Source organism: Toxoplasma gondii, chromosome V, assembly GCF_000006565.2.
Source record: "Toxoplasma gondii ME49 chromosome V, whole genome shotgun sequence".
Classification (NCBI taxonomy): Eukaryota; Apicomplexa; class Conoidasida; order Eucoccidiorida; family Sarcocystidae; genus Toxoplasma; species Toxoplasma gondii.
Window position 1 is genome coordinate 1,960,315 of NC_031472.1, and position 25,363 is coordinate 1,985,677.

The 25,363-nt window shown below is 52.2% G+C and overlaps 3 protein-coding genes across 3 annotated transcripts; 1 reads left to right on the forward strand and 2 right to left on the reverse strand.

Annotated features, from left to right (window-relative positions):
* The first annotated feature begins 994 nt into the window (after positions 1-994).
* TGME49_286140 (hypothetical protein) lies at positions 995-7,731 on the forward strand. The gene is made up of 8 exons (XM_018781975.1): positions 995-3,220; positions 3,756-3,839; positions 4,681-5,045; positions 5,597-5,856; positions 6,136-6,241; positions 6,514-6,605; positions 6,887-6,959; positions 7,283-7,731. The coding sequence occupies exons 1-8, from the start codon at positions 2,486-2,488 to the stop codon at positions 7,326-7,328; spliced, it is 1,761 nt and encodes a 586-aa protein (XP_018637791.1). The 5' UTR covers positions 995-2,485; the 3' UTR covers positions 7,329-7,731.
* A 699-nt stretch (positions 7,732-8,430) lies between these two features.
* On the reverse strand, positions 8,431-14,346 carry TGME49_286130 (hypothetical protein). Its single transcript, XM_018781974.1, has 6 exons — positions 12,931-14,346; positions 12,024-12,615; positions 11,693-11,784; positions 11,013-11,206; positions 10,007-10,429; positions 8,431-9,507 (listed from the first exon to the last, which is right to left on the reverse strand). Exons 1-6 carry the CDS (start codon positions 13,173-13,175, stop codon positions 9,425-9,427), a joined length of 1,629 nt encoding a protein of 542 aa, XP_018637792.1. The 5' UTR covers positions 13,176-14,346; the 3' UTR covers positions 8,431-9,424.
* Positions 14,347-15,194: 848 nt separating this feature from the next.
* TGME49_286120 (prolyl endopeptidase) lies at positions 15,195-24,791 on the reverse strand. Its single transcript, XM_002369208.2, has 16 exons — positions 24,294-24,791; positions 23,607-23,741; positions 23,251-23,411; positions 22,713-22,845; positions 21,897-22,014; positions 21,196-21,339; positions 20,379-20,589; positions 19,756-20,078; positions 18,805-18,950; positions 18,377-18,524; positions 18,046-18,113; positions 17,549-17,692; positions 17,253-17,306; positions 16,847-16,985; positions 16,201-16,293; positions 15,195-15,698 (listed from the first exon to the last, which is right to left on the reverse strand). Exons 1-16 carry the CDS (start codon positions 24,680-24,682, stop codon positions 15,627-15,629), a joined length of 2,478 nt encoding a protein of 825 aa, XP_002369249.1. The 5' UTR covers positions 24,683-24,791; the 3' UTR covers positions 15,195-15,626.
* Between the last annotated feature and the right edge of the window lie 572 nt (positions 24,792-25,363).

Below are 25,363 nucleotides of genomic sequence, written 5' to 3' on the forward strand. Positions count from 1 at the left end.
ACTCGAACTGGATACTGCAGCTTCTGGCACCCCCAAACGACATCACTTCACAGAAATAAATTAGGCTGACGCCGTTCAGAGCGAGACGACACTTGCCGTACGACGCAGAGTGCACCTGAGTTGTGTGGTCTCTCCAAGACGTGAAAAGGAGCTAGGATGCCTGCGTGGATCTTTCGACGTGTGCAAACGACAGCAACACTTTCCCAGCTCGTAGAACCGTGCTGTCTTTCGGAAAAGTGCAGCAGACATCTCCAACCCACTGGATTGATGCTCTACTCCATGACCCTAGTGGAGAAAAACAACACAAACGATTTTCGAGATGGTAAATTTCCGAGTCGAGGGTTCCTCCAACCTTCTACAAGATAGGCTGTGCGAGTAGACGCATTCTTCACTGCGCAGGACTTCAGCGGAACTGGCTCCTGAATCCCTCCCTTCTGTGGACCTTTGGTAGCAAGATCGTTCCTTTTAGGCCGTTTTTCGCGACTGTTGGCTGAAGAGAAAAGGGACGTTCCCAGTGAGGGCTCTAGGCGTGCAGAGCGGCACACACCTTTAGGCCGGCTGCTTGGTGAGCTGGTCGAGCAACGGTTCTGGCGGGAGATTTCCCTCGCTTCTCGCACACCAGAAATTCGTGTTTCTTTGAGGAATTGTACGATCGTAAAGCGCGTGCTGGACTGGCAAAAAAGTCCAAAGACAGGCGTGTCCGGAGTGTCTTCTGGAGGGGTCGTTCGTGTTTGGATCACACGTCGTGCATGCACACCCAGGTTTTCGCCGACGAGGAAGCGAGGAGAAGCAACGTCATCTAGATGAAGGGGGGTCTTCTATGTCTTCTTCCACGTTCGTTGCCGGTCACCCTCCACGCGGCGAGGGCGTTCTTTCAAACTTTTCTCTGTTTCGAAAGCCGCCTCGCGGTTTCGGCTTCCACACCTCTTCGACACTCGTTTTTTCTAGGATCGTTTGCCTTCCGCTTTGTCTTGCGTTTTGCCTGCCTAGAAGTAGTTAAAAAGTCACACAACCCCCCTCGTTCACCGCTGGCTTCCGAACCACCACCCCCCGGGTTCCGCGTAGAATAGTTTTTCTGAGCTCGCTTCCGAAACTGGAGAAACGGAAGTGTAAACCGGGGAACGCGTGCGTTTGTCTTTTTCTCGACGTGAATCCTTCTCGTCCTTCCGCCCTCCAGCCCACAGTCTCCCGTCTGTCTGCTGCCTTCTCTCGTCTCGCCTGCGCAAATGCGTCTACTGCAGGCACATTCGCCTGCAGCCTGTTGTTTTGCTCCAGAGTTGTCTTTTGAAATTCAAGTTCGGAAAACAGGTAGAGGTCACTAAAAAGTCGGAGGCGACCGCCCTCGTCTCCCCGCGAACTCTGCACTCGCCCTTCCATATTGCGCAGGCGACGAAACGAACTATGAGATACACTTATTATGAGTCCTCTTCACGCACGCATACACTGTGAGTTTCTCGAGTACAATCCTTTCTGTTCACCCTCCCTTCGGCGTTTGTCCTGCCAGTTGAATCCAGGGCTCCAAAGGCACTGGTCAAGCTCACTAGCCGCCTCTCTGCCGAAACAATTTGTGTTTTCACGTGAGGGGCAAAGAATTCAAAATACCGTGCTCTCTAGTGTTCGAGCAGCCGTCACCGTTTCCCGCCAAGAAAAACTGGAGACCTATTTTTCAGGAAAAAGTGCGCCTGTCGGACAGGCGTCAACGCGCCGTCTTGCCCATCGTCTCGTGACTAACTTCCGCTGTCACTGAACTTCCTGAGAATGTGCTTTACTGTCTTCAGAGAACCGTCGTGTTTTCACCCACCGTCTTCTCCTAAACTCTGTCAGTCGTTCTCAAGAGTTTTCCACTGTCTACCCCAACTCGGTTTCCTTCTTTCTTCATCGCAAACAGAGAGGCAAGAGAATCGAGACTTCGTTCCTGGTTGCTTACTTAGAGATCGAAGGATCCGCACCAGAGGGGGCTGTCTCGACCCTCACGTTTGAAGATAATTGCTTTCTCTAAAATTCCCGGATAAACGATATGTCAAGAGACGTTAGAGGGCAGTGCAGACCGAATTGTGTCTTTCGAGTCTCGCGTCCGATTTCATACTTTGGTTCGTCTCTCTCAATTAGAGAGTCGGTGCCGCAGAGCCTCTCGGGGCCTAGACGCCAGCAGGGGAGCTAGAAAGCTGACTTGTCTTTCAGCGGAAAGCCGCAACAAGAGACACACATGCTCGCTGTGAGTCGATCCAACTCCACCTGCCGACGTTCCTTCGCCCTGCGAGACCATTTGAAACGGATGAAGAACTAGCTGTGCGGACCTTGCGCGAGGAGACGGTAAAGACCGTTTTCCTGCGCGGGTTGCGGAAACCAGGCGTTGGGCGGCGATGCAGGTTGCGGCGTACGTACACCCGAGTAGCCCCGGCGTCGTTCGCGCACCGACCTGTCGCAGAGGGGCGCGCATGCGGACTTTCAGGCGCTCCCTTGCTCTTTCCTTCGGTTGCTCGCCATGAAACGCAGCACGAGTGGGGAGGATCCTCTCGCCTTTTTGGCGGGGCGGAAAAAGCGGAACCAGAACCAGTCTTCTTCCCTCTTCTTTCAGGACAGCCGACGCGGGAGTGTCTCTTCGCAGCGAGCTACAGGCGGAGCGTTCCAGCCGACCCCCCGAAGCTCGCATGACCGCGGCTTTTCTCGTCATACCGCTGGCTCTAGAAGCGACACACCGCGCGCCTCTTCCTCGCAGCCAGATTCTTCTCAGTCTTCTCAGTCTTCTTCGTCGCAATCACAGTCTAGTCACCGGCGGGGCAGCGTGAGCCGGTCCGCCGGCCGCCCCGGCGCCGGCGCGTCCTTTGGACTCCAGCGGCGGCGCCGACGTCCGAGCGAGGACGGAGACAGTGCGCCGAGCAGCCAAAGCTCCAGCGGGGCCTCGCACTTGCCCTCTTCCCTCTCGGGGCTGGGAGGCTCTGCCTTCTCTCAGTCTTCGGGTGTGCACTCCGACGCTGCGACTCCGCAGCGCGGACGCGAGGAGACAGACAGGAGCAGTCGGGCGCGGCACGAGTTTAGGTCCGTTGCGAGCAGTGGGAGCGTGAGAGGAGACAGGGACGGAACTGTCTCCTCCCACGACAAAGCCAGGGGTGGAAGAGACACTCCCCCCGCAACGCCTGTAGACGTCGTTCTCGAGGAGGCGCGCGCACCGGAACGATCGATAGACGACTGCTTTCCTGTCCTCGTCGAGCTGCCTGCAGTAAGGAGCGCGCGACGCACCGCAGAGACGGAAAAAGACCCGAGCAGCCTTCTTCAGTGACTCCTGGTGATAGATAGATGCTCGCGAGAGAACGAGCAGCTTGTGCTCTTTCACAGGGGAAGCGGGGCCACCGGCGTCGCGGGGGTCTCTGTCGAAGTCGAGGGAGCACAGCCCAAGAGGCTTCGGCTTACAGGCGCGCAATAGGCTAATCGCATGCATGGATAGAAGTAGGCGCACGCGGAGGTATCCAGGTAGACAGAGAAGCCCTGGCACGGCAAGCGTAGGTTCAACAACTGTCTACAGAAAACGCGTCTGCCGTATTCCGTTGATATACAACTTGGTATTCCACTGGTGCAGAATTAATAAACATACGTCTGTGGGGAATCGTCTCAAGAGCCAGAGCTTTTCGTCTGGAGCCGAATACGAAATGAAAAACAGTCGCTTGCCGATTTCTTGGAAAATCGACGATTTTATCCAGACACACGCATGCATGCACCTCTGTCTTGGCGAGCTCGGTGTCTTGTGTGCTTTGCAGAGAGGGGCTGCTCATCTTTGCAATCTCGGCTTCCACTTGCTCGCTGATGACCAGCTTCAACGCCATCTCGACTCAGTCCTGGAAGTAGGTTTTTTCTGTGTTCTCTACATGCGGCCCTGTCTCTGGTTTCTTTCAGGTGGCTCGTCTGGGCTTCCTCCGCCGCTTTCTACTCCAGTTTTACCTTTCCTTCCAAACAAATTTCATAAAATACAGCACATCCTGCCATATATGTTTGTATTTTGTTTGTATATTCATATATGTGTACGTAATCCGTACGGAACATGGATCAGATTCGTACTGGCCTGGCACCTGCGTCGCAACTGGATGCACACACTTTGTATGTGGGCAACCTTGCCGCTTGTGTACGGCTCCATTCGCATGCATTTACTTGTCTCCTGATTGCCGGTGAAAAATGCGCGTTATTGCCCGTGTCGACTCGTGGCTCTCCCCTTCCTTCTGGACTCTCAAAAAGAAACAGCCTGAACTGACATCGGCGCATCTTCTCTCGCTCTTGTCGTCTGCGGTGACTCTGAAGCCCCTGCTTTCCGATTTTCACTGCGGCTACATGCGCAGCAGACGCGTTGAAAAGTTAAGCAACCTTTCCGAGGAAATCCAGCGCCTGGGTAGCATCCTCCGCTGCAGGCCCTACATGCGTCGCTTTGCTCGTTTCGAGACGTCTCTTTCGTTACAAAGTTCCCCCATTCTTTTGTCTTCAGCCACCTCGCCTTCCCGCGTGCGTTTTCGTTCTCCTCGTTTTCTGAGTGCTCTTGAATCCTGGGTCTTGACAGACTCGCTGGCTTTTTTGAATCTCTCGTCGCACTTCTTCTTTCTCAGCAGTCCGAAGAACGCTTTTTCGTATCTCCGCTGGTCCTCCGCGCTTCTGAGTAGTTTACCTCTCCAGTGCACTTCTGCGTTGTGTGTACAGTGGGAGCTGGAGCAGTCGCAGCGAGTGCCGACCGGCGTGACGAATGGAATCCACCAGGCTTCCTTCGATCGTCTTCGAGGTGTGCTGCGCCTCCTCTGTTCCTACGAGGGCAGCTCGTACAAGTCTCCGCTTCCCCTCTCTCAGGAGGAGGACCGCGACAACAGAGAGGGCTGCGGCTTCCTCGTGCTCCCGCGGAAAAACGGAGGCGAACGCGCGGTCTTCGTCGGCCACCAGGAACTGCGTGGCGCCACTCTCGTTCGAAAGGAGACGGCCGCTGGCCTCATCGAGAAAATTATTCAAGGTGGACGTTTCGGCGACCGCTCCCAAGAGTCTTCCCTTGACCTCGAAGTCTGGCCGCTGAGAAGGTCAGCTATCGACTCCTACAAGTTTACATGTGAACGTTTTTTGCGTGTGTTTGAAGACAGACTGCGCACTTGTACCCACACATGCGCAAATCTAATGACGCGCGTGGGTCGGTTCTTGCTGAAAATCGGTTTTAAAAGGTCGTGAAGTGAGCGGGGTGGCTGCGGCGTCGAATAGGCGACGCCTGTCGCCTCTTGCATCGCCGGAGAATCTTGCCCTGCACAAACCGAGATACGTTTCTCGCCGTCCGCAACATATTTTCTTCTGTTTGTACGTGTATTTGTTCGTGACTTGCGGATGCTGATGGACTCGCAGAGTCTATGGCAATGCTGGCCGCCAAATGCCCACCCTCAGTTTCCGGAATTCCCTCGGCGCAGCGCGTGCGTCGTACGTCATCAGATATGCATGTGTGTTCTACACACGCGCAAGGGAAAGGTATTCATCTGTCTCGATGTTCGTATGGACTCGGTCAGGAGTCTGCTGCGCTCTTACAGGCCCTGTTGAACGCCCTCTCTCACGTTCTGTTCGCCTCTCTTTCCTCCTTTTCCCGCAGGTCCACGGAGTTCTTGGCGAGACGACGGAGCGCGTTCGGCAGCGCCTTGGATTCTCTGCTCATGTTTAGGGCGTCTTCGCTCTGCGTCATTCCTTGTCAGTTGATTATGCCGCTTCCTTCCCTCGACTTGCAAGCAGTAGAGGGCTTTGAGTTGGAGGAAGTGGCGCCCGGCCAACTTCTTCTCCTCCCTGCTTGGTGCGCGCAAGTGCTCTACCGCCGCAGACTCGCCGATGTGTATCTTCCGAGATTCTTGACTGCTGGTGAGGCCTGAGCTCCGGAACGCTGATGCAGGTGTCGTTAGACGGAGAGGGGTGCTTCGGTGAGGAAAACGGGGACGGTTCAAGAGAAGAAGCGGAAAGCCACAGATAACGAGAGAAAAAGACAGCGAATGAGGGCAAGCAAAAAGCAGAAGAGACAACGGGAGGAAAGCATTTTCTCTCTGTCTTTTTCTGGAAGAGAAACTACGTATATATGTGTGTACGTGGGGGAGGCCAATCTGCGCATGTTGATGCCTGTCTGGCTTTCCTGTGTCTTTTCAGAGCAACTGAAACAAACGCTTTCCCGGGAGGAAAAAATGAAGGAAGAGCTGTCTGACCTGCCCGAGAGTTTCTTCGACATCGCCAACTTGATTCTTTTCAACCCTCTGTGCGTCTTTGGAAAGGCCTTCACGGAGCACGAAAGGAAACGACAAACAGCATCCTCAGCCAGCTTTACAAATTCATCTTGTACCCATCTACGAATTTGCGTTTATGTGCGACTGCATGCGAAGGGCACAACTCGAAACGTGGAACATTCTCAGTCACTTTTTTCTTTGCTGGGAGGGTGAGACACCAAGAAGAAGGAGCGGCTCTCAGCGATGGCATCGACATGTTTCGACTAGCCAAATTTCGTCTCTTGTCGTGTATTGGTTGGATCAGGCTTCAACCCCGGGGCGCAGAGTTCGACGGCGAAAAGGAGAGAGGCTTGGTGTTGCAAATTTGGGATCGCCGCCAAACCAAAATTTCTCAAAGTAAGAGAGAGGTTCACTGCAGTGCGATTGTTTTCCTGGAACACCAATTTGATTGCGAGCTCACTCATCCACGAGAAGAGGCTATCTTTTTCCAGAAAAACGCTTCGTCTCTGTGCGCGTCGACAGAGCAGCGAACAGAGGAATTTGTCTCCGCTACATGTTCTGAGCGGGCCGATGAACACAGAGGTACTTCTGCGTCGATGTGTTTCGGAGAGCCTACACATCTGCACACCCAAGCCTGAACTCGACGTTGTTCTTGCAATTGTGCACTGTACCGACAGTCATCTCCCGACACCGAGCGAGCGACGACAGAATCGCCGTCACCAACATACAACCCTCAGAAACGTTCCTTCTGTAAGAGACAAACCTCTCGAGTACTGTCGAGGCGAGGGGTCCGCGAGAGTCTGAAGGGCGCAATTGGTGAAGAACGAATGAGGCATAGGAACCACCGGAATGAATAGATTGACACAGACAAGGCTGATCTCGGTATTCAGAAAGCGTTGCTGTCGCTTCAGGTGGCGGTCACCTCGCTTTGAAATTCGGCGACTTTGTGGGTTTCGGCGATTTGAGAAGAGGCAGAAACACCACTTGAGAGCCTTAACTGTCTCCGAAGGAAACGCTGTTCCGCGACAGAGAGAAGAATTCAAGTTTTTTCGTGTGCCCTGTTTTTCTTGCAGGTCCCACGTCCGCTTCGAAGCCGAAGACGAAGTCTTAGGTGCCTAAGAAGCCAAACAGTTTTCCACGTCTGTTGATACAGTGCGGGGATGCAAGACGCATCTGCCGCTTTCGCTGGGTCGTCAGCCCTAAAGTCTTGCTTTGAAACCCCCATTCTTTGCACTTGAGAACCTTTGTGAAAACCGGCGCTACAGCTCCTTCGGTGCTCGTCGCTCTGCTGGTCTACCTAGTGTCACAGCTTGTTTCAGTTCGATAGGATTTGAAGCAGTGTCTTACTGCTCTGGTCTTTGAGGGGGGACCGTTCTGCTCAGCCATCAATTTCTCCGTCTTCTCGCGCTTGTGGGGACGTTCTAGCTTTTTCGGCTTCGTGTGTCGTCACAAGGCAAGGCTCTATTTGCACAATGAAGTTCGTCGGGAAAACGGGAAAAATCGACATGCAGATGAAAAGCTCCTCTAAAGAAGGAGAAACCGAGACACAGATGCAGTGCAAGCCCTAGTTGCAGACTTTACACCTGCGCACGACCAGTCAGATTATCTGACGTTTTTAGAACACGGCACAATCAACTGCCACGGTTTCTCCGTGCATTGCCGCACACTAGTGTTCTTACTCACCTGACAGCCATGTTCAGAGGCCTCGGGGATTCCTGTGATTTCCATTGTAGCGTTGATAACGCGGAACGCAGCTTCAGTTGTTTTGTAACTTCTTCACGTTATTCAACATCAGTTACACTCTAAGAGAAAGGTGATATTTCCTGGCATTAATCGGTGGTCTGCAACCGCGGAAATTTGCACCAATGTTACTATGATCATACCGAGGTGGCGCACCATACGAACGGGTAAGTTCGAGATCTCGGAATGTCCATGTCACTGGCTAGGATATCGAAAAGTCCCCGGCGGCAACCTCTCGTTTCGTCTCCCAGATCGGACAGAGTATCTGTGTAGCTGACGCGCATTACCCTTGTGTAACTCAGATCGAATAGCAGTAAACTCTACGCCTTACGGCATGAAACCCAAATCATTTAATTGTACCAGATACAGGTACTATTGTGTTAGCAGAGCACTCTCGATTCCATAGCAGCTGAGTAACCGTCCGCGGTCGACGGTGGAGTTCTCGACAGAGACAGAGCCGTCAGCTGCCAGCAAGTACATGGCGAGATTTAGGCGAGACACCTTTCTGTTCGACGTATCGTTGGAGGCCATTGCCACGGGTTCAGCGGTGGAATAATAAACTCTTCACATTGTCAGACAACAAGTCACAGCTTTCGTCACTTTCCGAAAGCTGTCAAAACAGTCGCAGCGAATCACCCTGCCGCACGTCTTCGCAAACGTCTATTGCGTCATCGTCACAGGCACGGGAGGATTCCATTGTTCTTTTGGACGGACGGTTGATTTGCTGCACGTCTCCCGTCCCGTCAGTTCGAACTCTACGGCCATAGTTCACAGAATGCTTTGATATCCAGATCACAAGAAACAGAAAGACAACCCGTCTCTGCGTTGAGGCATCTCCACACTTACCGACCACACAGTATTGAAGGCGACGGAATGTCGCCCCTTTTCCCCTCTGCTGCCCACGTCGCTCCTTGCTGCTGTCAGCTACCACCGGCTTTCTCTCCTGTAATACCTGCGTATCCCGCCACCGTAAAACTCCTAGGAAGCGCGACCTGACCAACCGTTTGAAATTTTCGCTCGGCGTAACCTCAGAGACACGACCCCGTCCTAACGCCGGTTTCACTGTTAGGGATCTGTCACATGCTTTACCTTCCTAGTGAAAATGAGCCTTGGAGCTCTCCTATTCCGACCGACACGAAAGCCTGGTGCTAAACGCTGGCATCCATTGTGACGCTTCGTCCAGCATTTTATGTGTTTGAAGAACCAGACAGACAAAACTGATGCCATATGTGTGCTCTGCTGTTCGTATTTGTATATACGACAACCACGAAGGACCGGAACGACGAGACCGTCTCGACATGCGAAAATGAGAGCACCACGGACAGCCTGGGCAGCTCCACGAAAGGTGCGCACAAAAGCGCCGCGGGTATTCCTCCCGCTGGAGTAATACCTTTCGAGATTCCGACGACCCTGGGAAGTCTGGCCGGAGCAAAGCAAGTCACCCCACGAATGTGCCTCTTCAGACGACCCCGCCTTCAAGCCGTGGAAAAAGTTGTCTGGAAGCGATTGATGTCGATGAAGCCTTTTGTGTAGATGAAGATAAGATCTTCGTCTGTCCCTGTCAAAGGAGAAACGCAGTACGGCCACCCTGAGATGCATTGCCGCTTTCATTCTGTCAAGCTGTCTAATTCACAGCAGCAGCGACAGACTCAAGTTGCACTGCGAAGAAATGATCTCTTGGCCGGAGTGCCCAGATGGTGACTACAAGCACATAATGGGTAGGTGCCTCCCCAAAAAGCAACAATCAGCTGTGCTTGTCGCAAACGAATTGGAAACGACACCCTCACGTGGAAATCTGCACCGCGGTCTCTTACGCTTTACAAGGCGCGTCACGCACCCTCATCAAGCTTCAGATTACAGTAACTCTACGGGCAGCAGTCGCATACAGGGTCGGTAGAAATCATGCTTCGTTGTTGGTATTCGCAGCGATTACGCCACAGCCGGAGCTGTTAAACCAGGCGTTCCTAGTACTTCCTGTTTGCCACATGTTGGTTTGTCTGGTACATGTGCAAATACCATCATGCGTCTCGTGTAGAGACAGACGGAGCTGTCCGTACCTGCAGCTTTTCTGGCCAAAGTCAGGACATCCTCGTCAACAATTTGCATCCCTGGCTCTGCAGGGTCAAGAAAGAAATAATCCCACTCTGCTGCATCGATTTCGCCTGCCTTTCCTTGCACTGAACCGGTAACTTTCACTTTTCCTGTCTCCTTGCTTCTGTGCCGTAGCCAGTAACGCTGGTGTGTTTGGGTACCCTGCGCATTGCACGCTGATCCTGTGCTCAGATCACAGTTCCGAGCACCTGCCAGCACTCCATTTTCCCCATTTGAAACGCTTAGGTTTGCTGAGTGAGCTGTGGAGTTCCTAGTGGAAGGTCCCGTTGCACTGTGATTCGGCGGAAAAGGAGAGCTGCATAGCTCATCCGGAGTCGAGGTGCACGGCTCCACTGCCTTCCTAACGCCGACCAAGACGACAAAGTGTCCTGCAAAGCAAAGATGCAAGCAGACTGACGACACCACATTATAATCGCGAGCCCCCGATCCAAAATCAACATTTGTTCGCCGGCCAGCAGCGCAGACAGCATATTCGTCTCAACCGTCGTGGATACACCTCTATCAAAACGCAGATGCACAACAGTTCCCTCACGAAGAGCTTGTCTACACAGTAAACACTGGTGGATAACCGTGGATAACCGCATATTAAAAGTAACAACTGGGCGTTTGTCCTAAAGTCGTATGCTTTATCGGGTGTCCTTGACGGATTTGGACTGACACGCATTTACGCTGGGGTGAGGAAGCAAAACAGTCGCTCGATGCAACAAGAAGACTCTGTCCACATGAAATTATTGGGAAGGCCTTGCAATCCACCTCAATTCTGGATACTCGCAGCACAACTAACGAGTTTTGGCGAAGTCTTGTCGCCACTCATATAGGACTGTCACGCCTTCTCTTCTTACACGCTGTCTGGCTCTACGACTCCAAGTCTTGAAGGTGGAGTGCAGAAGAAAAGCGCGGATCTAGAACACATTCAGGTCAAAGAGGCCAGGAACGCGAAAGATGCATTACCTTCGTACTCCTGGTTGGTTGCCGATGTTGCAGCTTGCCTCGCATAAGCCCGCAGCGTACTCGCTTCCTGTTTTGACCTGACTAAGCGGGACTTCATCACGGACAAATAGGCGTCCACGATCTTTCTATGTACCAAGCAGATGATCACTCCCTCTGTTTTCAGAAACTCACGCAGCTCCAGCGCCGAAAAACTCCTGCAGCGCATAGAGGTCGTGCCAGCACAATTTCCCGGTGATCAGCCGCTCAGCGACCCTCCCCTTTGAAGCCACTTTGTCCTCAACGCAAAATACAGAGTTGCGGCAAAGCATCGAAATGTACGTAAAAGATGACGAACCACATGAGTATCTATCAAATTAAAAACCTCAGTACTTGCGCATGAGGCCTCTATTCGCCTTTCTGCAAGTCGAGACGGAGAAAGAAAAACCGTTGTACCTCTTTCTGAGTTTCTGTGTCTGTCTACCAAATCTCCCTGCAAGTACTGAAGTCCCTACTCACACAAGTACGTATCCGGCTGATCATTGTTGACTTTACACGGTCCTCGCAACTCTGCGTCCTGCGGGGCGGTGGGGTACAGCAGCGGTAAAGAACTTGGTTTTCTCTAACCTCATAACAGGAGCCATCACCTTCCCTGAAACGCAAGACCTCAGCTCTAGGCGACAGGCTTCAGAGCCACTCCTGACCTGTTCAACACGACGCCCCCTGCTTGTCGAACGAGGCTGAACTGGCGATCAACGCGCTGTTGCTCTTCGGCTTCTGCATCTTTGTAGAAAGGCTGCAGGGCACACCAAGTGAACCGACTTTGTGCTCTCAGTCCTTCGCCTCGCGATCTCCAGGCGCGGCTCAAACACTGTTCAGCACGCAGAGTGGGAAGACAGTTGGTCCTCTTCGAACCGAGAAACAATGTGCCTTGTCAAAATGTGTGCTTTTTCGGACCGTCTGGAACGTCAGCAACGCACATACTTTGTCGAAGCTAATTCTCAGCTTGGGTGAAGCAGAGTCTCCCATGCCTACCCGATGAACATGCATGGCGTTGAAGCCTTCGCACACAGTAGCGAAGAGGCAAGAGGCGCCTAGGCCGAGGTGAAGGAGGAGCAGGAAAAGGTCGACGGTCCATGCGCCCACACTGAGTCGCTGCCAGAGTCGACATGTTTCTTCTCGCCGCTGTGCGAGTATCGCGTCGAAAGGGACGCCAGCAAGTTCCCTGATGTCTTCGTTTGCTAGCGAACCTAGAGTCCGCGTCACACATCCCACCTGCCTTTTCTCGGATGGCGGATCCCGCTGGCAAGTAGAAGCAGACTTCACTTGTTGCGTCGACGACCGCGAGTAAGCTGTCGACTTCTGCGCATGCTTCCGCAAACTGCACACTAACGTCTCGTCACAGTCTAAGTCGATGGAGTCTTCCCCACCGACGGCACACATGTCCTGCCTGGGCATAGCACCGCGTTTTTCACGTACATCAAAAACTCGCTTCGTCCCGAGTGGGTTCGTCCGCATCAGCAAAGAGGCATCCTGGGTAAAGTTTAGGTCAGGAGACGCGTCGTATTCACAAATTCCGCACACTGATCGAGCAGTCGACGATGACGTCCGGACGCGGCGCAGGATGCTGCAGAAGGACCAAACGAGCCAACCAAACGACACTAACAGGAAATAAATGGGGCGCCTCGAAAATCTCTGATGAGACCAGCAACAAGGCCTCGCCTGCAATTCGCGCCAACTCCGGCAGCGGATGCGCCTAAAGTAAGCTGTGGACTACGCTTAAAAAACTAACAGCGGGTTAAATACTTGGAAGTCACGCCAGAGTACCTATTCGGAAGTTACCGCTTTTTGAAATGCACGTTTTTCCAGGAAATCGGAAAGCGACTTAGAGAGATTCACTCGCATGAACTGGTCTTCTGACCCTGATGCCTCCAAAGCTTACCGAAGAACCATTCTAACGCATGTCAGCCCGCAGTCGTTGTCATTTTGTTGCCCGAGCCATTCGAACTCCGGGCAACTTTCGTCGCCAGATGCCGCCATTACCGACGTGGAAACGAGCACGCCTTGGAGCATTGAATTCATGGCACAGGTACCTCCGCAAGGCAGCTTTCCTGCCGTGGTATTTCCGGCTGTTGTGCGAAAGTCAATAACGCTTCGGCCTCGCCGACTCTTCCCCGTCATAGACATCTGGTTCCCGTGGGCTTCTCCGTTCGACCACGTGTGGAGAGTGCTCCTCGGTCAACTGGTTTCGGATCTAGGAACCAAAATTAGTGAACCGATGAAAATTCTTCAGTCACTTTGAGCGATTCCAACAAAGTAGAAAGGCTGCTTGACCCTGCCCCCATTGATTGACGATTAGACGGTGTACAACTCTCTCGGGCATGTCGTGTCTTTCGCTATTTCCTGTGCTAGACAGCTGGTCCGATCAACTAGTAGATATCTGTAGCTTTCACCTCGGTAAATTGCCCCATTTTGAGGGAAACTAGTTTGGATACGACCCACTTCGCCTTTACCAGCCAGCCACATCGGAGTAGAAGTGGAGGAAAAGAACAGAAAAATGTGGGTGAAGGTAGACCAAGACCTACACTAGGAGGTAACTACTGCGATTCCAGGCGTCAGAGAGATCCAATCCCGATAGAGCCGAATTCACAGAGAGGAAATCGGCGATAACAGACGTGCGAAGGTCTGCAGACGCTAGCACTGTTGCAGTTGCAACAGCCAGCTGCATCGGGAGCAACAGACAGCCATGTTAGGAAGTCGTCGGTGTATCCATGGAAGAATTGCCTCATCAGCGAAGTTTCAAACCCTCTGAATTGTCCTTTTTTTAATTTTTACAGGGTCAGTTCACTCCCAGTGCACCAACGAGACGCAGTTTTTGCCCGATTAAGTTAGGCACGGGCATGGGTGTGAGCATGCACATGCAGTTGGTCCAAGGCCACGCATACTTTCCGGACAGGAAGATAGACAAGTTTAACTCTCAAGAGCATTTATTTCTCTAGTTAGCCCATCACCTGTCCAACCGTAGTATAATAATCGAGAGAAGCATCACCTCGCACGCTTCCCCTCCCGAATGATCGAATCTATTTGTATCTAGACACATCGTCCAGTCGACAGCTCAGGAAGCACTCGACGCCGGAACGCTGCGGGCGAGGTTTTTCGTTCATCGGGAGTGCCGCCGGAGTTCAAGACGCAGCGTTGGACATCGAGGATTCCATCAGATGGTGGTCTTTTCAGTACTCGCAAGCGCGTGCATCGCCAGGTTACAGCAATCCACCCGTGCTAGCGCGACGCATACAGTTGCTGTAAACGGAATATTGCGGGCGGAAGACTCTTGGATGCCCACGGATTTCACTCGGACAATGCGTAGGGCGTCACATAGAGTGGAGCTGCACACAAGGTAACAGCGATTCAGCTGAAAGTGGTTCTGAAAGCTGCGTCGGGCTGGTGTCACGATTCGGAGCGACACCCACCACCTACAGCAGTGGGCGTCGCGGGAAATGCCAGTTTCAGGGTGTTGTTTCAGAACCGATGCCAGGCGATTTCAGATCTACATCAAGGAGATGATAGTGAATTTCTGTATAGGTGCATCGCTGACAATACATGGAACTAAAATCTCCCGTTGATTCTCTATACCCAGTGCCAGCACACTACATCACGGATCGTTAGATGTCAGGAAGATTCTACTGCGTTCTCAAATAGAGACACTCACTAGCTAATATCTCCATTCGTAGTCTCAGAGTGGAAAGCTCAAGGTCATATCATGGTGAAGGTAAAAAGGATCGCCACCTCCACGTACAAAAGTGTTTCATGAAGATGCCTGCGTTTGATGTCAGTGACTGGACCAACTGAAAAAAGAAGTGGTTCCACACTAGGGGCCCAGGAGAGGCGACAGTCTGACGCGGTGACGGTCTGGTACTAGCATGGCACAAGTGCATCTCCCCCACGCACCCAGACAGCTGCGCTGGCTAGAGAGGTCTGGCTCCTGTGTTCTGTGGCCAATGCATCTCGACATGCAAGGCATTTTAAAGTGTAAACGCTATCTCTGAATCAGGTCCAAACTGTATGCATTTTCAGTCTCTCAGAGGTACACTGCAGCCAAGTTACCTGCCACTGTGAGAGGAGTCCTACTGTGGAGTCGCTCCTCTGATGTGTTCTTAGTGAAAAATCCGTGGTAATAGCCTCTTCGCAGTGGATCTCTGGGAACGATCACCCGGACATATGTTCAACACAGCGACACCATCGTCGCCCTTGGGCAGATATTGCACGGTGTCGCGGCTCTCAGATTTCGGACAGCTCTGGGGATTATCAAGTAGCGACACTCTCAGGAAGCGACGCCACGGAGGGAATGAATCGACAGCACGGCAAAATATTCAAAATACAACACGAACTCCATCAAATGTCTTGGTCGTTTATTAAAAACGCGTAAAGACGCACAAACGTTTGAGGTATTGCAATACGACAAAGTGTTTGCGTTACCGACGGGGCTGTCTTCGCAGAGCAGAGCTCAGCCTCCGTGAAACCTCCAGTAGCTACCTTTAGCTTTTGCGTGCTACGGTGACACGGTGGAAACTTGGCCAAACCAGTCAACGCAATGGTTGGTCTCTCAGAGGGCCGAGAGCAGTTTGTCAACCTTACGGTTTACTGCTCATGCCACTGAATGTGCAACGCATTTGCCAAGAAGCCGTACACATCCGCCGCCTCTTCGATGGTCTGCAAATAACACACCACGTCCGCAGTTTGAGTCTTTGATGGGTCTAATCCCTGTTACCAGCAGATCAACCAGTGCCTGTTTTCCTTTTTCTCTGCTCATTTTTGGTACAACAATTAGAAATGTTAAGATAATTCTTTATTTATTTGGACAGAAAAAAGCGGTAGAGTAAGTAAAGTCCTCGCCTTAAATATTAAACTGTGCCGATGAAACAGCGACAGCGGCCAGCTTGAAGCAGTTCCAGACCCACTGCTAAAAGTTTAAGCCGTCCTAAGCACAGTCTCCATCTTGATTCTTTCCTCCACACCCGATGCACACATACATACACTGTCGATGTGGCTGCCCACGCGTCCTACGCTAAAACGTTCGCACAGCCTGAGGAATTTAAAACACAGAGATCTACCAAAGATCACGAGAGACCCTCACCTCATCAGTGCAACCTCAAGACGAGAAACGCTACTGTTCCTGGTAAAATAGCAACTTTTGAAATTGGCCCAGGCTTACCTTCTTCACTGGCTTCCCTGCTCCATGGCCGGTGTTCGTGTCGACGCGAATCACCAACGGATTGGTTTGCTTCGGAGAGCTCCCGACAGAGTGCTGAACCGAGAGAGCGCCAGAGATCGCAAGAACCTCCATCAGGCATAGGTACACAACAAATGCGTGCGCTTCCTCTAGACCTAACGCCTTTCCTTCCCGCAATCACAGATGTTTGAAGGTATTCAATGGCGTTTCCCGCAAGGCGACCTCAAGACCAAGGGTCACCAAGCACCCCTCTCAACTGATGCTGGAAACACCATCACGCTTTCAACGGTGGAGAAACACTCCCTACACCACAGCATTCTAGGAGATCAACGAAAAATCACGAGAAAAAACAATAATGGGATCACGAACATCTGAAACGCGTATCCGTTTCTGTGCAGGTCGATACCTCCGTCACATACCCTACCCCGCTTTTCGCTGCCTCCCCGAAACCTCTCAGCCGCTTGAAAGCAGTTTTTTACATCTCATGCATTCCTTAATATCTGGGATAGTCCATCACGATGATGTAGTGAAAGGAGGAGGATTCTCCGACCAGCAACACAGCAGCGAGTGTGAATCAGGCTCCGTGTGTCATTATAGGACTCTCTACGGCCGGCAAAAGAGCTCTCACCTGGAGTTCCGCGATGTACTTGAGCGAGTGGAAGGGGGAAACGCGATCATCGTGGTCTCCTGTCAGGAGTAACACTGCCGGATATTGGTGTCCTTTACCTTTTCCACGACCCTTGCCGATGTTGTGCAACGGCGAAATTCTGTGCAAGCACACACACGCATGCCGGTGGATGTTTTGGAAGCAGAAAAAGGAAGCACAAATCTCAGCGTTTCAGCTAGTTTAGGCGAGTAGGAATAAATCGGGTCCCCAGAACCAGTAGAGCTGCCGGTACCACACAAAAACTGTGCAAGTGGTGACACCTATAACGAGAACCTGTGTATCACCTCTCTGAGTCAGCTGTGACGAGTGTGATGCTGATTCGAAGTCACGCTGTTTGCGCGACTGTGGGTCTCATCGGATAACGTACGCGAGAATGGCAGGGAAGTCCTCTTCGTTTTCCGGGTTACCGTAGTCACTTGTCCTGCGACCAACAGATCGACGTCACAAGCATGCCTCCTCATGACACAGCGTTCACTTGCATGAAAAATTACACAGCAAACTTCTCCCGTTCTGGCTCGGCTTTGTCCTGGACAGCTGCGGGGGCCATACAGGAGCGCCTTAAGAATGGAAAAAATCCGGGAAAAGATCAGGCTCGCAAAACAGCGGCGCACGAGAACGAATACAAGGCAAATGACAGCGTGGGATCTTCCGAAACCAGCGTACCAGGCATGGCCGATGGTGAATTTGTGAAAGCGCAAGAGATCGAGGACACCGACGTGGATAATTGCGGCGCCATAGAGATCAGGCCGCTGGTTGATGCATGCGCCAACCAAGAGACCTCCGTTGGAGCCTCCCTCAATCGCCAGCCTGAGATCAATCGCAAATCCCGTCAACACACAACTGCTAGACAAAAGGTTGAAATCCGGAGTGTTTAATTCCTCAAACGAAATGAACAGAGCACAGAACAGGCGGACAAGCGGCCACACGCCTAGTTGCAAGCGCCCACGGCCTTCCGGCGACAATCCGTCTTCACCGCAGATCCACGGGCCGCGCTGACCTATGGTTCTCGGGGATCCACAGAGCGGCATGTACACGCAGTGGTTCTGTACTTCAAATGAAACTCGAGAATCTGAAAAGATTAAAGAAACATTAGACCAAGAGATGGTGAAGAAATACACCGCGCTCAAAGCACGCTCTTCCATGTCCCCTACTTCGCTTACTGTTGAGGCGAAGTGTACTTTTGTGCGATGAGATATTCAGCAGCTTGCTGGAAGTCATCGTAGCTGACCTGAGCCACCGGAAAAAGAAAAATGTTGTACGCTACGATTTGCCACATACTTCCACGAGATCCGCACATCTTCCTCGTCGCTGTCTAAAATACTTGCCCCTCTCCCGTCGTCGCCCGCTTCCACCTGGAAAAATCATCCCATTCGATGAAGTCGCACCCAGGACACCACTTTTCAGAATAGATGTTCAAGCCACGGACGCAGGACCATTTTCGCGAGGGGAGCAGGACGCCCTCAGTCCTGCGGAGTTCGCCGAGATTGTCACCTGTTTCTTCGTTTTGATTGCAGCCTCATACCAGGCCCTCCCGTATTCGCCTCCGCCGCGGATATTCGCAACTGCCATGATCATGCCCAAGTTGAGCATCGCAACGACCCACGAGGCGCTGAAGAACGGCGTTATTGAGATGTTGAATCTGCAAAGATGTTAGGTGGCGCAAAACAGCACCATCGGATGAAAACAGAGGATATTTGAGGTCAGTGGGAAGGAAGGGATCCACGTGATGCCCGTGAGCGATTCTGCAAGTATAGACCTGCGTACGAGAGTCCTTCATCTCCTGTCGCCTTGTTTTCGCGCAAGAAATCGACCACGTTCCCGGGTGAACGTGTGCGCTGTCCAGAGAGCTGTACTGCACTGTGGATGAGAGGAGACACAAGGACCGGTGAAAATGTTCGCCGCAAGTCGCGGGTTCTCACCCGCCGTATCCGTAAAGGTTAGCGGGGTTGCTGCCATCGCGTTTGATTCCTTTTTTGTGCACGATGAACATCGGGATCTTGGTGCCGTCCTTGCCATCGAAAAACTCCTGGCGAACTTCCAGCTGGCTCAAGTCCGCTCCGTCAAGCTACGGAGACGTTCGACACAAAATCGAAAAACCCAGATCATTTGTGCAGAGACAATATCGACTTGTGGCGTGACCCATATATGACGCCTAGAACACAATTTGGTGACTCCTCTCGTGACTGGTATCAATGAAATCAGCCACCTCCTTGCCACTATCGCTGAAGGCAAATCTGTGGTTGAATTTCCGAGCTCTCTTCGACGAAAACTTGAAGCCTTATCGCGTCAAGAACCAAGCACTGTGAGGTTCTGCAAAGTTGCAACTTTACAGCACATAACAGCTGAAGTCTATAACGAGGTTCGATCAGTCTGAATTTCTGAGCTCTCGCGATCACATGAAGAGTGTGCGGAGAATTGGGTTCAACCAACAAATCCACAGCTTGAGGCTGCTGAGATGTCAGTTAGTTCACGGTTAATGTTCTGCGACACTCGATCTAATACTCGTTCCTGGAAGGCTGGGAACCTGTGGGCTGCCGCACGGCGCGCTCCTGGAAGTCGTGTACACTGAAGGTCTTCGGCAAAGCCTCCGATACTTCGCAAGCCGGACACAACATTCACCGCTTTGGTAACCTTTTGTCTTTCGAGTCACTGTCCCCGTGTTCTGACGCCTTTTCTCTACCACATATAAGATCCTCGACTACAACGGTATGCTCCTGAGTGTAACGGTATAACGGTACAAGCTGTAAACAAAACACTCCTTGGATTATATTGAAGTGAGGAGTCAAACAGGTACAAACCGGTACAGGATCCATTACGTCAATCTGTGCATCTGCGTCGCCAGTCGGTACCCCTTTCAAGCGAGCGTTTACCTTGGTCTGTCGGTACAGCGTCGGTCTCCAGTCCCCGCTCTTGGCCGCAGCAGTCACGTTGACCTGGTAGATGTCGGAGGGTGTCGTGAAGGATGTGAAGGAGAAGAGCAAGTGAGGGAATCTGCGTTCGCCAGAGATTTTTTTCACACTCCCGAGTGGAAGAGAAATCTCTCCTAGCAGCTTCCCTGTGTGGAGATTTCGGACTTCCAGCTGGGAGGTGACGTCACGGAAGTAGTGCAGAACCAACTTATCTCCGTCCACCACATCCGCGGAGCTCAGCAACTCAGTCCTCTCCTCAATAAGCGTCTTCCAGGATGCTTCTTCTGCATCGGAAACAAGAAACACTCGCAGGCCGCGACATGGAGTGTCTGGCTAGAAAAACCATGGGCAAACGCGGCCTGAGAGCTGAAGATACCGCCGACGTGACCTCCCCTTCATGGTAAGATCGACACAAAATGAGACAGGAGCCGTCTCCGCCTGTCCGCGGCCAAACTGGTCACTAAGCCACTTACAAAGGAGTGAGATGGATCCACGCATGCCAATCTCGACCGCCCCCTAAAATACTTCTCCATTCTTCCCCCCGAAAGAAAAAATTGCAGGGTCCGCAGGCAATGGACACTCACCTGGCTTTGCAAGGTCGATCTTCACGAGCTTGTACAGCGGCGCATCCTTGTTTGTGAGGAACACGAACTCGGTTCCGTCGTTGGTGAGGTATTCGTATCCAGCGTCAAAGTTTTCGATAATCTTGTTCCATTTCAGTTTCGAGAAGTCAAACATGCCTTGTGCATTGGAGGTTCGGATCGTGTCCAAGTCCGCGATCCACACTTGGTTTGTCTACAAAGCGCCCACACATCCAGACTAGCCTCTTTCGTCAGCTCGCATCCTGTCGTGTCTTCGAGAACACCCCGTGTTCATGCAAAGTTGGTGGACGCGTTTGATTTAGGACCCAATAAAATTGACGGTTCACGTCTCTCCTTCCGCATTTATTTCGTCCGAAAAAGTCTCAGGATGGATTTGACCCAGCAACTCTTGACACAGCTGAAAGTGGTGGACTTCAGAATCCTACGACAGTGAGGTTATTCCACATCTGCTAGACTTTCTTTGTCAAAATGAAGATTCAAAACAAAGGCACAATCCTTTGACGTGGTACACGCTTCGGAACACAGCATCGCAAGTTGCGCTGCTTCGCAGTTGACCCCTACACGAATCTGGTGAACAAAGACCATCAAGATTTATATTAGTCGTCCACCTCGTAACTTTGCAGTCTCAACGGTTGTGGTAGAACCCAGAACGCAATGGGACTCAAACAGTCGATCCCTGTCTCTTTTTTATGCAACGAAGTATCTCGAGAAGCTTGTCGACCAAAGATGGATTCCTCATAGCGCGGAGGAGGAGAACTACTCTCCGGCGACCTAAGAGCCGATGTCGGCATCAGCGTACCGGGCTGCAGCTCTCGGCAATCCCGGCGATGAGGAACCGGTGATCCCACGAAACGGTGATCTCACTGAGCCACTTGGGTTGGTCGGGGAAGGCAAGAATGAGAATGTCCTCTTTTTGATCCGTTCCCAACTTGTGGTAGAAGGCCTGGTGAACAGAGCGCGACAAACAGAAACGCCATGCGCGCCTCCTGAAAAGTACCCAAGTTCGTTCTGTAGTCCGTCTGCCACTCGAAACAGATCTCAGGGGGCGCTGAGAAGGCCTCTCAACCAGGTGTCCCCCTAAAATGCACGCATCTCTTCTCGCTCAAGAAACAAGAGGCGCCGAACTTTTTGACGTCGCGCTCCACAGAAAGACGCACCGATTTCACCATGTTCTGCTCAGCGGCGAGAGACGCATGCACCTTGCCAAGACGCCCGCAGCTCAGTGGACTTGAAGTGTTGTGCCAGAGACACGGTTGGAACACAGTCTGAGGGCTAGACAGAGTGTGGATCCTGCGACTGTGTTCTGCAAAAGTAAACGCTGAGAGCTCTACCATCGATAAATACACCTTCAGTGTCGAAGTCAGCGTTTGTGGGCCGGGAACGGCGATGCCGAAAAGAGTAGAGCAAAACAACTCAGCACAAATACGTGAGACGGACATGAAATCGCGCCTCCACTTTGGCTGAACTTGGTACGCGGTTCCGGCGTCCACGAGGCCGTACCTTTTGGAAGTCGTGCTGAGCGTTTGCTCTGCCGCTGTCGTCTTGGTCTTCATCGTCCACGTCGTAGCGGTTGTAGAAAAAGCCTCGATTGTCCGGCGACCACGCCAAAGACGAGAACCTAAAAACACAGGCGGCGCGCAGAGGGATCCAGCAGCCACCCGCATCGGCGCATGCATCGCGGCTGGTGAGTCCACCCGTGTGCCTGGTGCCAGGAAATTGACGGTGAACCAGCGGCTGAAAACAGACCTTCTGTTTGACTGACCCGACTTCAGTCCTAACTTCTCAATTCGAGGCCAGCCACGAAACTTGGGGTCACGAGCCCTCTCACCAAATGGATGATGAGGGAGTTGAGTGTGACCTCCAGAAAACCGACAGGTGCAGTCTTTCACCGGCTCCCTCCACTGGGACTGCATGGCCCTGCAGAGGAGGGCAACAAGTCGATCCAAGCGAGAAAGTGGAGACGTTGAGTGCGAATCAGAGCACTACTGGACAATCATACGAGACACCATCTATCATAGATTCGAGCTGAGGTCCCCTTATACCACAGACAACGTCACACGGTTTCGTATCATCCAACTTTTTCCACCGAGAGTGCGCGCCCTGCCTGTCGAGCGAGCCAAAATTTCCCGCATTTGGAGCGAGACTCGGATTGAAGGCAAAACCCGGCACAGAAAAAGACGAGAGGAAAAGACGAGAGGATCAATGCGCATCTTCAGCGGTGAGAGATCGGGACTGAGACGCAAACGGTACCGGACAGGACCCGGTAAAGTTGTGCAGAAGAAGGACTGTAGCCGCAACCAAACGAAATGTGCCTACTTGACGTGCTTGAGCACATCTGGAAAGAGGTAGCCATCTGTGACTCGCTTCACAAAAATTCGCTTCCAGTCACTTCCCCGCTCGCTTCGGGTGTACGCCATCAAAGAACCGTCGTCTGTGAACACCACGTTGCCTGTCGAAGAAAGCAAAAAAGGAGGCAAGAATTCCTATGTCACGCCTTCATACATCTTCGAATCGTTGCGCGCCCAGACCTTTCGAGAAGAACCTGGGAGCTCCGAATTCGATAACCGCTGTGTTCGCATACGAATACTGCGCATCCAAACTGTGCAAACCTGCCGTCAAAAGCAACACTTATGCTCCCAACGGGGAAAAGAACGCGCTCTTCCGAACCGGAGGTCGTTTCATGACAGTAGAAAAGGGGAACGAAAAAGAACTGCAGGTGGAGCTCCGAACTTTTTTGGTCTCGCCCCTGTAAGATCAATGGTATCTGTGGTTGCTCTGGTGCAAAGGTAAAAACAGAGAAAGACACAAGAAGCGGAAGGCCGATATCAGGTGCAGTTCCAAAGATGCTCCTTACCTACGGCGGCAGTGCCGTCCTCAGTCCAGGAATTAGGGTCCAAGACAACCTCGGCTGTTTCGTCGGTGAGGGATTTTCGACCGTACAACACATGCTGGTTCTGCAGCCCGGTGTTGTACCAGTGAAACCACATGTCTCCTTCGCGAAACGGAACGCCATACCTGAGAAGAACGTTCACACAGCAGACAAAAGCTGACATTTCCAGACATAGCACCTCGCAGTCTGCAGCAACACAGCATAAAGCGTTCCAGTGCCGAGTGACTTCATGGTGTACTGATTCACAAGTACCCTCCTCGATGGAACAGAGAAAGACTCTCAACAGCAGTCGCCCGTAAAGCGGCAGCCGGATGGCATACTTTGGGTAGTCGTAGATCTGCTCCAACTTTGCAAAGAACTTCTCGCGAATCGGCGTTCGGTACAGAGGTCGCGAGACATTGTTCTGCTCCTCAACGAATTCCTTCGTCTCCTCGCTGTCAGGATTCTCCAGCCATCTGCAGAGAGCAAGTCGAGCAGACAGCCGACACAGCGGAACAGACAACTCATTCTATCCCTCGGCTGGCGAGAAGATCGTTCTTCTGTGCATTCAGAAGACTAAAACCCAATCCCGGTGTTCCCCTACTAAGGGGGGCTGTTTCTGAACTCTCACATCTGACGTAGGACACAGCAGCAGTTTTTTCGAAGACAAGGCGTCGAATGCGCGCCTGGTAAAGTGTGGACCCGGACTTCTGTCATCGTCCTTGCTTCCGGTTGGCCGTTCACTCGTCTGTCCTTCACTTTTTTTCCTTCAGATAGCTTGTCGGCGAGGGCGAGACACAGGTTCCAGACTCTAAACTGTTGGGTCAGATCGAAGCGGAGACGTTCGAAGTGCATTTCAAGAACCGCTGACGTCTACCACGCTTTTTCGCCGACGCATGTGATGTCAGGCACTCCCATGTTCTGCCGTCAGTCTCACTTCTGTTCTCTGTAGACCAGCTAGGTTGTGAGTCTCCCCTGCTCGCGACACAGCGTTTCCTTGCTTTCGCACAAGGGGCGGTCGTACGAACCTGTAGGGATCCGCAACGGTCTCGCCGAAGTGCCTTTCAACAACACTTTCGTCTCTTCTCGCTGGAAAGTAAGTCAGCGAACGGTTTCCATGAGAAACTCCAGCAGCCACCATTGTGCTAGAGGCCGAAGAACAGTGAGTGGCTCGGGGTAGGAAGTGATGCGGACGGGCTCCTCGCGTTGCTGCTACGCAAGACTCAGTGCGTAGTGGCGCAACCTGTATGTCACTCCGGGTTGGACTGTGACCTGAGAATGAAGTCAGGAAGGAAAGTTTCCGGCGACAAAAAAGTCTCATAAAGTGGCTCATGTAGGAGAAACTTTGTCTAGTAGTCCTGCCGCCGCCAATGTGGATGAGAGAACAACATCGTACGCTCAGCCAACTGGTCAGCATCGGATGACGAACAAGAAAAGCGGCAGAAGTCGCACACAGGGAGAACTAAGAACAAGACACCAAGAGCAGCGCATCGCTGGCCGTAAACAGAGATGTAAGTCACCCACGGATATTGTGAGAGTGATTGAAGGGAGAGACAGTTTCCAGGGTCCCGCGGACTGAGGGGCCAAGTGCTGGCGATGTCGTCGCCAAAGTAGCGGGTCAAACGTCGGGTCGACTTTGCTTTGTTTCGCTGTCTGGTGGCCACGACACACAAGTGGCCGGATGGAAGAAATATCCAGTTCTATCTCCAGTAAACACGTGGCTAGGAAGATCCCGAATATCTAGATATAAAAAAACTCTGGAATGCAAAACAGAGAAGAGGGTTTCGACTGCGTCCTTGGTGAAGGCGACAAGACTCATGGCTCTCGTTGTCGTAGTAAAAACGAGCACTGAAGGATGACAATGGAAGTTGCCTGACAGATTGCAGCATTCGTAGCTGTATTCATGGTCGTTTTCCTTTGGAAATTCGACTGGTGCGGCGCTGATAAGGACAGCCTCGTGAGCCTTGTTATTTCGTAGGGACTGAAGGCGTTATAGGTGCAACCCCGACTCGGGCTGATACAGATATTGGCTCAACTTTGCTTTTTCTCCGTTCACGTGTGGGCACTGATGATGATAGACGTATCTTATTGCTACGGT

Coding starts and splice junctions, on each gene's coding strand:
- TGME49_286140 (XM_018781975.1), top strand. CDS start 2,486: ATGAAACGCAGCACGAGTGGGGAGGATCCTCTCGCCTTTTTGGCGGGG. Junction 3,840..4,680: donor ATCTCGACTCAGTCCTGGAA/GTAGGTTTTTTC, acceptor TTGTGTGTACAG/TGGGAGCTGGAGCAGTCGCA. Junction 6,242..6,513: donor TTGATTCTTTTCAACCCTCT/GTGCGTCTTTGG, acceptor TGGTTGGATCAG/GCTTCAACCCCGGGGCGCAG.
- TGME49_286130 (XM_018781974.1), bottom strand. CDS start 13,175: ATGTCTATGACGGGGAAGAGTCGGCGAGGCCGAAGCGTTATTGACTTT. Junction 11,207..11,692: donor GGGGGCGTCGTGTTGAACAG/GTCAGGAGTGGC, acceptor TATGCGCTGCAG/GAGTTTTTCGGCGCTGGAGC. Junction 9,508..10,006: donor TTTGGCCAGAAAAGCTGCAG/GTACGGACAGCT, acceptor CTCCTTTGACAG/GGACAGACGAAGATCTTATC.
- TGME49_286120 (XM_002369208.2), bottom strand. CDS start 24,682: ATGCTGACCAGTTGGCTGAGCGTACGATGTTGTTCTCTCATCCACATT. Junction 18,525..18,804: donor AACCTTTACGGATACGGCGG/GTGAGAACCCGC, acceptor ACATCTTTGCAG/ATTCAACATCTCAATAACGC. Junction 15,699..16,200: donor CAGGGAAGCCAGTGAAGAAG/GTAAGCCTGGGC, acceptor TGTTATTTGCAG/ACCATCGAAGAGGCGGCGGA.